The 16,326-nt window shown below is 39.6% G+C and overlaps 1 protein-coding gene and 1 long non-coding RNA gene across 2 annotated transcripts in view; one reads left to right on the top strand and one right to left on the bottom strand.

Annotated features, from left to right (window-relative positions):
* Nucleotides 1-347: 347 nt before the first annotated feature.
* LOC118165428 (protein FAM124A-like) overlaps nt 348-16,326 on the bottom strand; it is an 81,095-nt gene continuing 65,116 nt past the window's right edge. The window contains exons 3-9 of the mRNA XM_035323452.1: nt 14,232-14,465; nt 12,925-13,122; nt 7,396-7,594; nt 6,391-6,491; nt 4,758-4,844; nt 2,756-2,839; nt 348-775 (exon numbers count right to left, since the gene is read on the bottom strand). Of these exons, the coding sequence (XP_035179343.1) occupies nt 738-775; nt 2,756-2,839; nt 4,758-4,844; nt 6,391-6,491; nt 7,396-7,594; nt 12,925-13,122; nt 14,232-14,465 (941 nt within the window). The 3' untranslated portion in view covers nt 348-737. The remainder of the gene's footprint in view (nt 776-2,755; nt 2,840-4,757; nt 4,845-6,390; nt 6,492-7,395; nt 7,595-12,924; nt 13,123-14,231; nt 14,466-16,326) is intronic.
* LOC118165459 lies at nt 1,967-4,848 on the top strand. Its single transcript, XR_004750056.1, has 2 exons — nt 1,967-3,078; nt 4,472-4,848. It is a non-coding gene; the product is annotated as an uncharacterized LOC118165459 (long non-coding RNA).

The following is a 16,326-nucleotide window of genomic DNA, read 5'->3' as shown; positions in this document are numbered from 1 at the left end:
TTTTAATAGGGTGCTGAAAAAGCCATTTTTCAAGAGACAGCTTCATTGAGACAGCTTCATTCTTTGTTCTTCAGGAATGTGTTCTATGCTGCGTTCATTTAAAAAGAAAAAGGTAGTGAAGGTAGGTATTACTACCCTTTTTTTGGTAGTAATATTTCTGTTACTGATTCAGTGGTATGTCTACTTCCTACCTGCCCTTCTGTCAGTTTTGGAACGACCTCTCAACTCTTCACAGCTCTTTGCTGCTTGCTTGTTACCTTCCTATCTCAGCTAGATTATAGCTAAATCTGGGACTAGACTGAACTTCAGTTTTATTCTCAAGACTTCAGGAAAGAGAAATAAAGCTGCGCTTGAAAACCTGGCCTTCCTGTGGGATGCTTTCAGATAACCTTGATACCAAACAAGTTGAGCTGACTTCAGTCAGTTACTTGCTAGCATGATGAAGATGACCGGAAGCTGTGGCTGAGATTATTAAACATCTAGGTGGCAAAATCGCAAAATCTGTTCAGCTTTTCCTCAAATGCGTATATGCCTACAATCTTTGCTGCAGTTGTGGTGTTAATGATTCCTAGACAGCTGCTTCCTGAAGTAATCAGGTGGCAGAAGACTTGCTGTTTTTCTTGCAAGTGTTATTTTAAACACTTTTAATATATATATATATATATGTTGCCTTTAATTTCATTGAAGGAAGGTTCACCACAGGAGGAACAGAAGACAGTGGAATTAACTAGCATTTATTAAGGACTTGTAATTCTTCCTATAAAGAGTACTGAACCTGTAAATGAAAACAATAGTAAAATTATTTCAGTGTTTGGGACCAGGTTTTCAAAAAGCATAGTACAATTTAAAAACTTAAATTAAGCATGGAACTAGCAGATTTGTAATCATTGTATGGAAAAATGGAACATGCAATTGCATGCTTGCCTTGAAATAACTTAAAAATTGCAATACCAAAACCAAGGCCTTTCTAATTAGTAACCCAACCAGAAATTTGCCCAAACCATTAGGCAAACAGAAACTTACCCAAAGCATTGACTAAAAAATCATCTTTGAACAGAGAAGTAGAACCCTTTCCCATTTTCCCCTCGGAAAAACTTCATTCACCAAGTCTAAACAAAACACCTGCATGTTTTCAGTTTTCCTTTTTTTTTTCATTAAAAAGTTTAGATTACATAAATGCACTTCCAATTGTGAGTTGTTTGGAGGGTGTGTATTTTCTTTCATGTAAGAGTTCTGCTACAATCTGATTTCCTTCTTATAACATTTATCATATACTGTAAACTGAGCAAATTTATTCCCCCAGATCACTATTTGATCTGTCTACGGCTCAGGCTTCATAGATCAGATTTCCTTTAGTGCCTTTTTTTAATTCCACACTTGCTAAAAAAGATGTTTATTCACTAAACGGTAACGATTGTCAAAGCATTTTTAAACTAGTGTGCTTTAGTCTTTAATGACTGTTTTGGTTTTTAAAAAGCTTTCAAGGCTGTTAATTACACATGTATTCACACTCTAAGAGGACATCATTGGTTTCTTGTAAGCAGGTAAGGAAAACGATTCCCTTCAGTCTTTTGGCAGGCCCCAAGCAGCGTTTTACTGAACCCTAAGAATGGTTGTATGTTCTCTGGAAATCTAAAGAGGAGTGACCAGAATTATAAGAGAAATGTAGTGGTTTGAAGGATTTTATAGGAAGAGACCTAAGGTGCAAATTTACTACCTTGAAAGGAAGGGTTAGAGATGTTGGAGTTGGCCTCAGAGTGCAGAAGAGCAAAAACATGCTAAAGGTGCATAAAAACTTTGTTGTTGTCAACTAGCTTTATGGTGTTTTCCTTTGGCAGAGAATCTGGAGTAGTTTATATAACTTGATGGTTGAAAGGAGAGAGAGTCTGACGCAGAAGCCAAAAGAGCACTGTGATGCCACAGATTTTCAGGTATATCCTGCATTTTCTGTTTGTGGGGTTGGGGAAGTTTGTTAGCAAGAAACAGTTATTTGCAAGAGAAAATGTTTTTTGGCAGTTCCTTGCAAAAGAGAATATACAAGTTAGGTTTTTTGCAGGGCTGAGGTCTCATTTTCGAAATTACCTACAGTGAATATGGCTTTTGATAGCCTGAGTGTTTCATGAGGATGCTAAGTAGTGAAGAGTCCAATCTCAAGGTGTTGGTATTTATGATATGAGGGAAGAGAAGTTTGTTTCTGTATGTTCTGAGCCATAGCTGGGTAAAAGGTGGTTGGTCTGCAGAACTTCTGAACTTCTACGGCCTTTCAAACTGCTGAGGTAGGAATTAAAACTGGGAATTGCAGGCCCTGGGAGCCCGGTGTCTACAATCACAAGTCTGTTTTGCTGTGTGCTGTCTGTGTAGGCATGAGCAAGTTTTGTTTACAGGGGAGGATCTCAATTTGAACTTGAGATACTGATCCAGCCAATTCATGATTTGAATTGCCCTGTGGAGGTCTGTCTCCTGTGCTGGGGCATTCAAGATCTTCAGGAAGATATTTCTGGTGTCTATAATAGTTGTGGAAAGGTTATTTAGGCTCTTATAAATGGAAGAAGGGAATTTGACTTGTGTACTTTGACTACCGGTTTTTACAACAAACAAAAAACCTATTCTTTATACTTTAAAATCTAAACCCACTATTTTCATGGTTGTTAACATTTCCCAGGCTGAAGAATGTCACTGTATGTACAACAGACTTTTTATTGATTTCAGTGCTACTTGTGAATGATCCTGCTACTGAATTAGACAGCATACATACCTGTATTAGCTTGTCTCAGGAAAAATGTGAAAGGTCTGTCTGCTCTGAAAATAGGTGTTCGAGATCTTTTTAGTAAAACCATTGCTGTAACGCAACGAAGAAGACATTAGTAAAATGTCTGTTTTCATTCCATTTTCTGTGCAGTGCCCTCAACTCATGGTACCAAATACCAGAGCTTGAATTGCTGCTCTAAAGATAAAACAATGATTTTAGCCAGCAGTGAAATCGGTCTAGGTGAATGAACAAGTGTTGAGAGATTACAGGCAGATGATGCATGTGTACTTCATTGCTGAAGTGAGTCAGTCTGGCTCTGGATTTCAAAGGTAACAAAATATTTGTTGTTCTTACAGCCCTAACTCTGCTGAAGTCATAGTATGCCATTACACAACCCGTTCACCAATTCCTAGCTCTGCTGTTCCAGTCAAAAGATAAGGCATGGATGTATTCTTCTAAATCGCCATTCTTCTCAATGGGAAAGAACAAATATTACGTCATCCTGGAATTTGTCAGAGCTCTCAACAAAACCTGAGTGTCCTTGATCTCAGACTGCAGCATGACTTAACCTTCTCTCTGAGTGAGGGTTAATGAGAGTAAATAAATTGTCCCTAAACAGTGTGATGGCTCAGAAAGCAATTATTGAAATAAACTGTTTTTAATGAATTCCTCCTTGTATCTATCTAGTATTAAGACTATATTGTCCAAAGAAAACAAACAAAAACACCAAAGATTTGGATTAATGAGTGGTTAAAACAGAATTCACTTGAAAAATTAAAGTAGGACTCAAAATGTTTGGCGCTATTTCAGTGCTTCTAAGAAGAGCTACCTTAGCTTTCAAGTCACTGTGTGGCTAGAGGCAGAGATTTTATAGTAAACAAACATAATTAGGCTTTTTTAAAACCAGTTTCTTAGCTTGGTCTGACTGGAATTAATGGAGGTGCTGGCATTGATTTCAATGGAGTAAAGGTCTGAAGTTGTCTGATTGTTATTAATCTTCGGTATGTGATTGGAGCCACCTAAAAGCTTTGACTACCATTTTTTACAACAAACAAAAACCCTATTCTTTATACTTTAAAATCTAAACCCACTATTTTCATGGTTGTTAACATGTACAGGAGTTGCCAGCAAAAAAAAACTAAAAATATGAATGCACTGTTAAAGATAAAAATTGCCGTAAGTTTTAAAACTCACAGCAGGATTAACTTATTTATGACAAGGGGTTGTGACATGTATGTGTATATAGCATCTGTCTTATTCAAAGTTGTTGCTGTGGGTATAATACCTATAGTACAATAATCTTGGCCTCTTCTGGGCTGGAGCATCTCTGGAGCACGTGAGGCTTCCATGAGGGAGATGAAAATGCAGGGTGTTTTAATAAAGCTCAGGTGGTTTAAAAAGAAAAAAAGATTGCACAGCTCAGTAATTCCATCATTCAGCTTACAAAGGTGTAATTTGTTAACTCTGTAGTCCAGCCCCTGCTGCATGTGTGGAAAGTCTGCTATGAGAGGCTTCTGCACACAATCTGCACACAAATGTCACTGTTCTAAGAGTTTAAGTAACAAGCCTGGAGTTATTGTCATGAAGAAACTTTTGCGTCATGAACTTCCATGCTTACCAAAAAGGCTATATGCAGAAAACAAACCTTGTAACAGGAGTTTCGGGAATTATGGATGAAATGATAGTAACCTTCTTAATTTGTTTTCATGATCTGACTAACAGAAATCTGGGTTTATTTTGTTAAACTGGATTTTCCCTGGACTGGCAAAGCTGGTTTTCACTTGATCATTTACATGCTTAATTGAACATCAAACATGGAAAGGGAAGAGGTTTAAGAGCTCTAATGAGCAATCACAAAGGTAAAATGGAAATGTGTTAGATACAAATGTTTGCATTTAGGCTAGGCATGCTTCTAAATGCTGGCATGCTTCCTTAAAGGAACGAGTAGCTGTTGTTTTTATAGTGATAAGCTTCAGGAGTGAAAATTAAATTTGTATATGTGACTCACCTGTAGCTCCTGATGCCTTCGTACCATCTTCCATTACTTCGATCTTTGCTTTGTGAATGGCTTCTGAAATATAAAGGCCAGCTTGCTCTGGAAAAAAATACAACCACCACCACCAAGTGAATATTAGCAGTGGCTTCTTGAACCTCACTTCGAACACCACTTTTATTTTTATTAATTTAGAATGCTTTTACTTTTTATATATATATTTCCTGCAGAATATGAGGAGTGCATCACAGATATTTTATCTGGGCAACTAATTGGAAGACTGAAACTAAACTACCCTGAAGGTTAGCTAGGCCAAAGGATTCCAGTCTGTTGGTGTTTGGCTGGAGCAGCACTGCCTGCATCGCTATCGAATGCTGCTTGACAAATACCGATTCATGCCTGGCCTCTGCTGGCTTCCTTTCTCTTTTTTTTTTTTAATAAATGAAACGTAGCTACTGTTACTAGTTGAACTTTGAAGCCCTTCTTATGATTTCTAAAGTATTCTTAAGATTGCACTGCGTATGAAATACCGAACACTTACTAGAAGGGATATAATTTTAGACAATATTTAACTTTCAGGGTATTTATTGCAATAACGAGTACATGCTATCTGCCTTACAACACATGAATTGATGCTGTATACCATATATGTTATAGTATTAGCTTTTCTTCTATTGCCATTTCCTTTCCGTAGTTCCTTCACCACATCAAGTTCAGCAGGACAACACAGCATACATCTTCCTCTCAATTACTTTCTCTGTATCTGGCTCCTGTGTTAGAAGATCCTCAATTCTGAGTCTGTTTTCATAGATGAGTCTTATGGACAGATGAATATAGACAGCCTGAACATCTAAATGAGCTCTATATTAAGGACTTCTTAGCTCAGCACGTAGCTGAAATAGAGTAGGACTTCCATGACTTTTGGATCAGCATTCTCCAAGTGCAGGCAAATAGGAGAACAGGTTAAAACCTTCATGTGTGTCTTGAATCTCTCTGCCTGAGTATTTTCTCTGTCATGGACTCAGGCATCACTTGGAGACAATATAGGAGCATCTTTAGAGTGAGCTAACACATGAGGATGGTGGCATCACGTTACTTCAGCCTAGGGAGGGAGGACAGCATGTCTCAGATGTCTGCTAATGGATGGAGGCAGCTACCTTCATGGCATGAGCAGGAATGGACAAATTCGACTGCCTCTTTGATTACAGGGACTTTACAGGTGACTTAAGTCACTGTTGTGAATACCCTCTTCTCCCTCATTTTTACTTTAAATATTCTTTCATTTTTATGAATGTTTTCTCACCATGTGGACAACAGTGAACTAAATGCTGGACCCTGATAGGAATGGTTTGTTTGAGAGGTCTCCCTAGCTGTGGTTGAAAGCAGGGTTACTTGGTGAATGTATAAAAAGGGAAGCCCCAAACTAACCCTGTCCCTATCAGATTCCTCTTTCCTACAAAGCAACGGCTCAAAATGGAGTTATCAATAATAAAATAGGCTGGCTGAACGTGAATTGTGTTTTGGAGTTCACAGAGAAGGAAGCACAATCAATCCAGCGGGCCAAGGTCTACTGAATCATTCAAAATATGATCTGAGAGTCTACAACCATTGGGTCAATGATCACTTTATATTCAGTCAAGCCTCTTACCTGAAATACCTTTAAAATTAGCAGTGATGGGATCAAACGCGTCTCTAATTCCCAAGGCAGAAAAAACTGTCTTTAGGTCAAAAAGGCTTTGAATACTGAACCTGAAATTAAGATGATAGATTTTATTTAAATGCAGAATTCATAGTTTTATAGAGCTAAAAGGTGGATCAGATACAATTTATTTCAAGCCTTTTGCATTTCATCCATCTATTTCAGTATGATCTCAATGCCTTCCATCTGATTAAGCATTTTTTCCAGAAAAGCAACTCATCTTCACTTGAAGACATTAACAGAAAGAATCCCTTGCCTCCATCTCTTGCGATCAGACTGCTTCTCATTCTTCACGTGAACTTTGCGTTTTCCTGTATGTGATTTTATTAATGACCTATTTAGCTGCAGCAAAAGGGCTCTTTGAAACATTACCAAAATTAGCTCGGAGGAAAAGAGTATTAATGTACGGATTGTTTTTCAGTGCTTTGTTAATGTGGGCAATGTATTGTAAGGAATGTGCAATAAGGCCCTTCCATGCTGATGGATACAATAGGTGCAGCTACTAAAGGCCAGGTACCAGATTCCTCTTGTTACACGATTTAATTTGAATAGCTTATAGAAAGTACAACCAGGGATAAGTGCATTTGGTAGCAACAATTAACGAGTAATGTGCAAAATGTATGGCTGAAAGCTGCTTTGTGAACAGAAAAAATGGGTATGAGTTGAGGTGGGGGCAAGTTAGTTGTTCAGTATTTTTGTAGTATTTAGTAAGTTGTAAAAAAAAATAATAAGCTGTTATTGTTTTTTCTAAATAGTACAGAACATTGAAAAATGTTGGCATTCTCAGCTCAACTCTTCATGGCTTTTTAAAGGGTTAGAGCTTTTCTGATTGTGAAGAAGAACAGATCTCAAAGTATCATGCCTGGTTCTGTCTTGCAGGTTGCTCATGCCAGCACTGTCACTCATAATTGTGACAACTGGAGTAGTGAAGCCATCTTCAAGGAATAAAATTACCTAGGTAGAAAAACGTCCATCTTCATCCTCTTTAAGCTGCTGGTCCAGAGCATTATGGTTTTGGCAGAAAGGTGAGACTCGATCTGGGACAAAGGTGTTCTTCTGTGACTGGGAAGCACTATGAACATGCTGAGTTTCTCCCCTAGGTAGGGTAACTCAACCACACTGAAAGGCTCCAGAGTTGCTGTCTGGAATTGGCCTGTAGGTGGGCAAATATAGATCTAATTTCACCATTAAAGTGAGAACAAAAAAGCCAAAATAAAATAAAAAAAAGACTGGGGAAGCAGACAGTTCAGAACACCAGTGATGGGATGTAGGGGGTTGTGTGTAATGCATGGGCTCAGCTCAGGTCAACGCTAACTCACAACAGTGGCTCGTGTCAACAGGGCTGACTGGCATTTTTTCAGCCTACATAAATATATATATTTAAAAGCATATATATATATGTATACACATGCAAACTATGATAGTAATAATACTTGAAGTAGCATCTCAACAGCATGGGTAACTTACTACTTTCTCATATAGTAGCTCTCTTCCTCACCCAGAGTTTTCAAAACATTATCAAGGCAATGACAGTGATGTTATTGTGACTGTTCCTGCAACGCGTGTTCTTTCAGTAAGCGTACTGTTTTCTCTGTCATTTTCATCTATAATACCTTTCACTGAAAATTCATTGCTGAAAGAAATGGTGAAAAATAGTATACTATTTAATTAACTGAAACCTACTTTGCCTTATGTTTCCATCTTTGCTACTATCAAAAATCTTTTTGTTGTTGTTTTTATTTTTTATTTTTTTCATTTCCAAGAGACAAATAGCTACATTATATGGTAAAGTAGTTAGGGTTATACTTATTTATGCACCAAATTTATTAGTTTTGAAAATCTAGGCCTAAAAACTATGAAAATCAAATGGAAGTTTTTTTGTAAAAATAGCATCAAAATTAATAGCTGTTTGGCTTCCAACCTTGCAATTAGTTATGCAACATCCTGTAAAAAAATTTTTAAAGTACCATTTTAATTCTATATTTTGAAGAACAATCTGTACATTTCTAATGAACTCTGTTAAACAATAGAACAGACCCAATTATCACAAATTTCCTTTATTTTTTCATCTGTTGCTCCAATAAATAGCATTTCAGGAACATTCAGCAATAGTTAGCAGGCAAGGAATTAAATACAAGTTAGAAGCAACCGACTTATCGTTGCCATTGCCTCAAGCCATCCACAATAATATACTTCCTTTTCACCCAGTAGTAGTTGTATCTTTAAGGTTAGGTACTCATGCTTTTTGAGTCAGCAGCTATAAATAACAGAACACAGCTAGCTAATAATGCTCATCATACCTAAATATTTTCTCATAAATACATAGCTATAGAAAGTCTAAAATATTTCATGTGCAGTGCTTGTTAGTTTTGCAATTCTACATTAGGTAGCATTCATTAAATGTTGGTTATTCTGCTAGATTAAATTTTAGACTCTTAGATTAACCCTCACACCATGCAGCACAATGAGGGAATTGCACTCATAAAGCCAATTCCCAGCACATGGATTGTTTTGCTCTAAAAAGACCTTCTTGTTTGCAAGCAGACAACATTTACATTTGTTGTGCACTGGCCAGGAGTGGTTTAATTTGTGGGCATGCTGACATTTTGAAGTTTGTGTCTGAATTTGTGTTGTCCACAGACAACACAGACCTGGTTTGTTAATTTAAAAGAAAACCAAAGGCTTGAGATGACTGAGTCAGGATGTTTCAGCTTCCTTACTTGAACTGGTTTTGAGCATCCCATAAGGACTATATATACACATGCTAAAACAGTATTCAAACACAGTCGACAAATTGCTTGGAGAAAAAAAAAAAAAAAAAAAAAAGCTGCAGCATTTAAAAATCATGTGTAAATAGTACTTTGACACTTACTTAGAACAGTGTTAATTGTCCCCAGGCTGATCTGTTCTGCATGGTCATGTTGAAAGGATAAACAATGTTGTAAATGCTACATCAATATAGGCTACAGCTAATGTTTCTACTCTGTATTTTGGGTGCTGACAGTTTACAGCTGCAATCATTTAATAATGAAGGAAAGTTATCTCATGTCTGATTTGTTGTAGTAAGCCTGTCTTTTTTATTAATTTCAAACTGATTTGTTAGAGATGTTTGTAGCATTTATAGGGACAGAGACTGAATTGTCCCTACCAAATATGACAATCATCAGTTTTTCAGTGATCTGTCTCATTTCTACATTCCTCAAAAGTCTCTCCAGCTAAAGAAGGCTCACACATTTTAGACTGGATGAAGAGGTAGCCCCAGTATTTTGGTAACTTTCCTTTTCTATGGCAATATTTAGGATGAACAGGATGGGCTTCTTGCACTCCACAGGTACCTGAAGGGAGGCTGTAGCGAGGTGGGGGTTGGTCTATTCTCCCACGTGCCTGGTGACAGGACGAGGGGGAATGGGCTAAAGTTGCGCCAGGGGAGGTTTAGGTTGGATATTAGGAAGAACTTCTTTACTGAACGGGTTGTAAGTCACTGGAATAGGCTGCCCAGGGAAGTGGTTGAGTCACCATCCCTGGAGGTCTTTAAAAGACGTTCAGATGTAGAGCTTAGGGATATGGTTTAGTGGAAGATTTGTTAGCGTTAGGTAGGAGGTTGGACTCGGTGATCTTAGAGGTCTCTTCCAACCTAGACTATTCTGTGATTCTGTGATTTAGACAAATGGTCAGACAAGAACTACTAATAACTTTACATCAAGTTTGCAGAGGCCTCTGAGCATATTTATGCTCATTTAATGTAGGTCAGCTGCTGAATTTCTGATCACTGGTCTTTACCCAAGTTCTCCATTTATATAAGCCTGCATTCAGTCATTTTGGACTTCTCATTTCTTTGTCTCACCTTACTAACTGTTCAGATAAAAGGTCTGTTCCTGAGCTGCTAGTCCCAAGAAACCCCTTTGTTTAATCGGATAACTCGTGAAGGAACAAATGGTGATGCTCCTCCAAATGTCAGGAGTAGCAAAGATCCTGCAGTGAGCTGGGGATTCAGAGTCACCCAGGGCTGAACAACCGTGAGTTGATGCAGTAGTTTACACTACTCAACAATGAGGATGAGAAGGCGTTGGGTTTTGGAAAAGGAAACTTGGCACTCCTTGGTAAAGTTAATTAACCTCTGAAAAAGTCACATGCACAAGAGGAATGGGAGCACTCCAAGTCAGAAGTGTGAACATGATCAGAAGTAAGTGGTCCAAGGAGGAAGAAGCATCACAGACTTTCTGGCAGAGGAAATACCACAAACAAAGACGTAGCAGTAAGGGTAAGGTTTCCAAGAGTAGAAAAAGTTATTCCTTCGCCAGGTTAATTATGGCTCAGAGATAAAGAGGTATAGAAACAATACCTGGCCAACTGCCTGCTTGATGTGACTGTTGACCAGAAAAGGAAACTGTTTTAACCATATAAAAACAAGAGAAAAAGGAAGGATGAATGGTGTTGCTGAACACTAAATTCTTTTTTTTTTTTTTTTTTTTAGATTCATCTCCACTTCTTTACTGGAAGCAATGGGAAAGAATTAATTTGATATATCATCGGATAATGGTGAGATACCTAATGAAAATGAGGAAAGAACAAGAGGAATTACAGTACCAGAGATGGAAATGAAGCTTAACCTACTTCGGAGAGACAAATCTGGGGCCTGCATAATTACCACCTCAGAATTCAAAGACAACTTGGATGTGAAATTGCAAGTGTGTTAGCAAAGATTTTCAGTAAACCTGTAAATTCAGAGGTGGTGTCTCTAGACAGTAGTCTAGAAAACAAGAGTGTATTTATAAAGAAAAAGAGAGTTGTCTGGGAAATTTTGGGTCTTCATTTGAAAAGTTTTGAGTATACCCTGGAGAAAAGAATGGTCAAGTCATGGACAAAATAGGAAGTGAGATAAACTGCAACAGCAGGTAGACCCTAGAAACCTATAATCTTTTTGACTGGATAATTGATTTGATAAAAAGGCATAGATCCAGCCATCTAGTTGTAGGTGACACATTGGACACAGTTTCTCTGTGGCGCTACTTACAAGTAGAAATGACGTCAGTTAGAGCCAGAACTGAAAAGTAGCAATCAACTGCTTGAAGGGCAGTCTAAAACGAGCTAAGTTGATTGTTGGGCTCCCATGTGGAAGGGAGGTTACCAGTGGCTTTCCAAAGTGCTGCCAATAATCAAGACTTTCATCAAAGACAGTGAGGTTACCTCTACGACTAGGGTGGTGGAAATCCAATCATGTCTCAGAAACTCACAAAAAAAAGAGCATGTATTTTTTGAGATTTCCCTCCCCTTGATTTACCTAGGACTCAACTGAAAAAAAAGGGAGGATGGGGGGAAAGTAACAGAACAAGTGGGGTACAAGCCCGAGTAACACCCAATGAACTTACAAGCCCGAGTAACACCCAATGAACTAAGCACTGCATTTTAGCAAAGGCTTAGAAATACTAAGAACATATTATTGAGCATGTACATAACTCATTAAAATTATTATAAAGTTTCTAGTCCGTTACTTTCAAGGAAGAGTAATTCAAATTGGAAAAGTATTAGATGAGCCAAAGATATTAGATGAGCCAAGCATCTTCATCTTAGCCAATAGGAAATTGAAAGGCAGCTTGGTCACTCAAAAATACGTTTAGAGTAAATATCAAAGATAAAAAAAAAAAAAAACTATTCAAGTTAAAGGATATATCTTGCACAATACTAAGAGATATAAAATAGTCTTGAAGAAAGTTAGACCTGGAATTAGAAAGGTTTTTATCTAAGTGAAGTACTGAAATTTAGAGGAGAAGGGAAAGGTGATTTTTATATTTTAAAGGGGATTGTTGAATCAAATGGAAGAATTCCTGGTTGCTGAAAATTAAGCCTACAATATGAATCCTTGTGTCATCACCCTTTATACTCCAAACAGTTGAAAGGAGAATATACTATGTTTATGTATTATACAGATACATGTTTGACCTCTATTCATACTGTTTTAATCCCACACTGATGGCATCCACTGGCAGGATGTAAGGGCCAGAAAAATTCCCCTCCTCTTTGTTGCAGAATTTGCCCCAACTATTTTTACCCTAAATCCTTGGAGACGGACTGTGACCAGAGCAGTGGTGTTCACAGTGATATTATCCTCTCTCTCATGCCTAAGGGACAGTGATTGGGGTGAGGGGACAGAAAATTCCTTACCCAACCCACAAGCCAAATTGGTAGGGGCTATGACAAGCTTGTTGATGGGTGTTGGCAAGTGTTGGTCTATGAGGGATGGGCGAGGGACAGTAGACATTTTAGTACCAAGTAGACATTTTGAACCAAGTATGTATTTTGTGATTGCCTGGGACTAAGAGTCAATTCAGTCACCCAGGTGGTGTCTTTGTTATAGGTGATATTTTTCTTAGCATTGTCCAAGCTGGGAAAATAACACATGTTAGTTCAGTAGCTGTGGAAAACTAATTAAATAAAAATGTTCTATGTTGCATAATATAGCAAGTCAGGGACAAGGACAGTTACCGTAGTTAACTTCAGCCGTGTGATGCATTGTGGGCACTTTCAGGATGGAGCCCTCTGCTGTGGTAAAAGGCAAGATCTGTGTATCCAGAAAGGAAAACTTCTTTAGCCACATGCTTTTGAAGTACATGGTGCTCACCACGGTGACCCGACTGAGTGGTGATGCAGCTCCCTCCAAAGGCAGGCCGTGCACATCCCCATCTGCATGGGAAAGAGACGGGGAGGGGGACACAGGCTGTCCTGTCTGCACAAGCATAAAGGACAAGTCTGTGTGAAGAAATAAAGCAAGCCAGGACTGCTCAGCAGCCCAAATGAGTACTATGTACTACGAGTACCATGTACTATGCTTCTTCGTCTGTGTCATCCCCATAATCAAGCTCAAATTTGTCAATGCTAAGGGCCATTGTACAATGATGAAGTAACTAAGCCAACTGAAGCTCATATCCTAATTCTCCCCCCGTCCGATTTAATTAGCAGTTCAACTCATCCCATTTTGGGCATCTCAGAGAATTTTGTAGGCATGATCCACCTTTAACTCATTGATACTCATGTGAGTACCACAATACGAACTCCCATTTTAGTACCCACTTCTAGAGGAATAATTTCCTATCTTGAAGCTGGATCACTTATTACAGTCCATTTGAGTAGCACAGATTTTTTTTTTTCTTTTTTTCAATAACAGCTTTAATGTTTGTGTTAAACATCACATTACATGTTGATGGCCAAATTAACATTCATGTTACTGAAGTCGATGGGGCAAATCAGGGATGGATTTGGTCTGCTGCTTCTAAGGGCTTGCTTTTTCAATTTTTTTTTTTTTTTTCATTAACATACTATCTAATTTTACTACTTTCCTTGCTGGTGTGGAAAGTGAACTCTTTTCACTTCCCATTTTGACTTTTTTAAACTCAAGAGCCTAGCTGCTGAGCTTACAGCTCGGCATGCTCCCCGACGCAGCGTGAAAGCGTTCAGCACAGCAAGCTTGGTCCCCGGGGAGTTCAGCTGCTCCTCATTAAAACTGAAAGCACTGCAAAGGATTGCCATTTCAAAAATTAGAGGAATAAGGCCATGCGTTTGATGGCTTAATACTGCAGACTTGTGCTCACAGATTCAGACTTCTGCTGGCTCTGTCCTTCCATTAGAAATGAGCAGCAGCGCAAGAGATTTCCTGGCTGTTGGTCTTGGTTTAGGCAACGTGGAGTGTGGTAAGGCGCTCGGCTGTATTTACACTTGGTTAAGTGCATGCTCTCTCGTTATTCTTATTTTACATTTTATCCATGTGCAATCATTCTTGTGGGTTGTTACACTACCTCCAAGGTTACTGGAGATCCACTCCTGCATTTGGGCTGTGGTTCGGTTGGGGTCGGTGTAGTCGGCCTGCTGCAGGCTGCTGTTTGCCCAGCGTGCAGCACGTGCAGCGAAGTGGGGCGAGAGCGTCACGCCAGCAGGCACGAAGAAGGAACATGCCAGATGGACCACGGTGCCCTGGACAGAGTCGGCTGCTCCATCATACAATGTGTGTATAAAATCCTGCACACTTTGATCTGCCAGGTGAGAGAGAGGGAAAAACTGCAATTATCGTGTTGAGGCTAAGACAGCAGAGACTGCAGCAGGGCTCAGCAGCTCTCAGCTCTTGTGCTGACACCAGTGCTCTCTGAAAATTACAGCACTGTCACAACTGAAGCACCCTTGACTTTATGGGGTATTACTGTCAAGCACAGTGATGCACTGGGCATAGAAAAGCACTCTTCATGCTGCTGTAGAAAGCACTCTAGTGCAGATATGTCAAATGGCTGATTCAACATCAGGCGCAGACCTCTATATGAATATAGCTCTTACACTTTGTAAGGAACATTAAGCTCTTCTGGGCACTCTCCGAGTTCCCATTAGATCAAGCATCTCCAGCTGTGACTTGCTGAGCTGCCAGTGGTACAGTTACTGACATCTCATGCCGTCGTCAATGCCACCCGTATCAGGAGGAGCATCTCCCTGACTGCCCCAGGTCTGTCTGCTGCCCTTGGCCCTCTTTTTTTTGTTTGCTTGTTCTTGAAGGCCAATGCCCCAGACTGACCCAGTATTGCCTGGCAATGCTAAATAAAGCTGATAAGTTTTCTGATGTGTGTTAAAAGTGTCTCTTCTTTTTAGACAAACCAAAACAGTGTCTGCTCTTTTTGAAGTACAATTATATTTCCCATTCAATATTCATTTTTTAAGAATTCCTAAGAGCCCTCAGATCCTTCTATAAAAAACCTCCTTGTTAGCTCATAGTTCCCTGACTTGAACAGCTGATTGTTACTTCTAAATGCAGAATTTTTCACTTGTCGTTATTGAATTGTGTCCTATTAACTTCACACATTTCTCCAGTTTGCCAGGAGCCTTTTAAATTATATTCCAGTCTTACAAAATGCTTGTAGAGACTACAAATTTAGTGTCATTCAAAAATTCAATAATATGCTATCTAGTGCATTGTCCAAGCTACTAGTGAAAATAGTAGAATAATGCCCCGCTCTCCTTTTCCTGGGGAGTTCATGGTAACCAATGGTGGGGGTTTCTGTGATGGATACAGGGTTGTGGGGTGGGCCAACAGGGATGTGAGTTTTCCAAACGTAGAGTATCTTGTGTTTCTAAAATCTCAAAGTTTCTAATAGGCTTTGAGAAGGGTTGTTTAACAGCCTTTTCTAGCAGTCAGTAATTTGATCACTCTAGTGGTTTGTGATAAGACAATTCACACTGAGGTGACCTCCTGAGGCATGGCACTTGCACCCACTCTGTACAGTGTTGCTGTCAAAGCTCAGACCTCCCATGTGTGTGGGCCAGCGCCTTTCCCATAGCCCTTGAAGGAGACGTGCCTACTCCCACCCAATAAAAGCCCTGTTGAGTTTCTGACTTGCCATTAAGAAGTTTCCATCAGGCTTCCCTTCCTGTAAATAAACTGCCCTAGGGAAGGGGCAGCAGTCCTTCGGCAAGACATCAGTGCCTCTTGGCTCTGTGGCACCACTGGGCCTTTCTGGTTTCCCTAAGTGAAACGTCACCGTGTCCTGATTTCTGTGTGAATGCTCAGTAACTTGCTGTCATATACAAACTGTGGCCACCATCTTCAGGGAGATGTACTGTGCCCCTGGCTTCTTCAGGGCCTCACTCAGCTCAGGTGCTCCTCTGAGAGCAGAGTACACCTGGGGCACCCTGGGCAGATCCCAGGTACCCGACTCCCCAAAACGGGCATGGCTAGGCTCAGTTATCACCCTGGCTGGAAATACTGGTTTTGGCTCCGGAGAGTCCCTGAGTCAGAGGAAGGAAGCACCCTGTTTCCCATGGGCAGCGCTGGAGGGAAGGCAGGCTGGACTGCCACCTGGGACATGGGCGATTTGGGGCAGATAGCCCAGGGAGGACTTTGGTGGGCTGGAT

This window comes from Oxyura jamaicensis, chromosome 1 (assembly GCF_011077185.1).
Source record: "Oxyura jamaicensis isolate SHBP4307 breed ruddy duck chromosome 1, BPBGC_Ojam_1.0, whole genome shotgun sequence".
NCBI lineage: Eukaryota > Metazoa > Chordata > Aves > Anseriformes > Anatidae > Oxyura > Oxyura jamaicensis.
The sequence above is the reverse complement of the archived record's forward strand: the minus strand, read 5'-3'. Positions and strand labels throughout refer to the sequence as shown.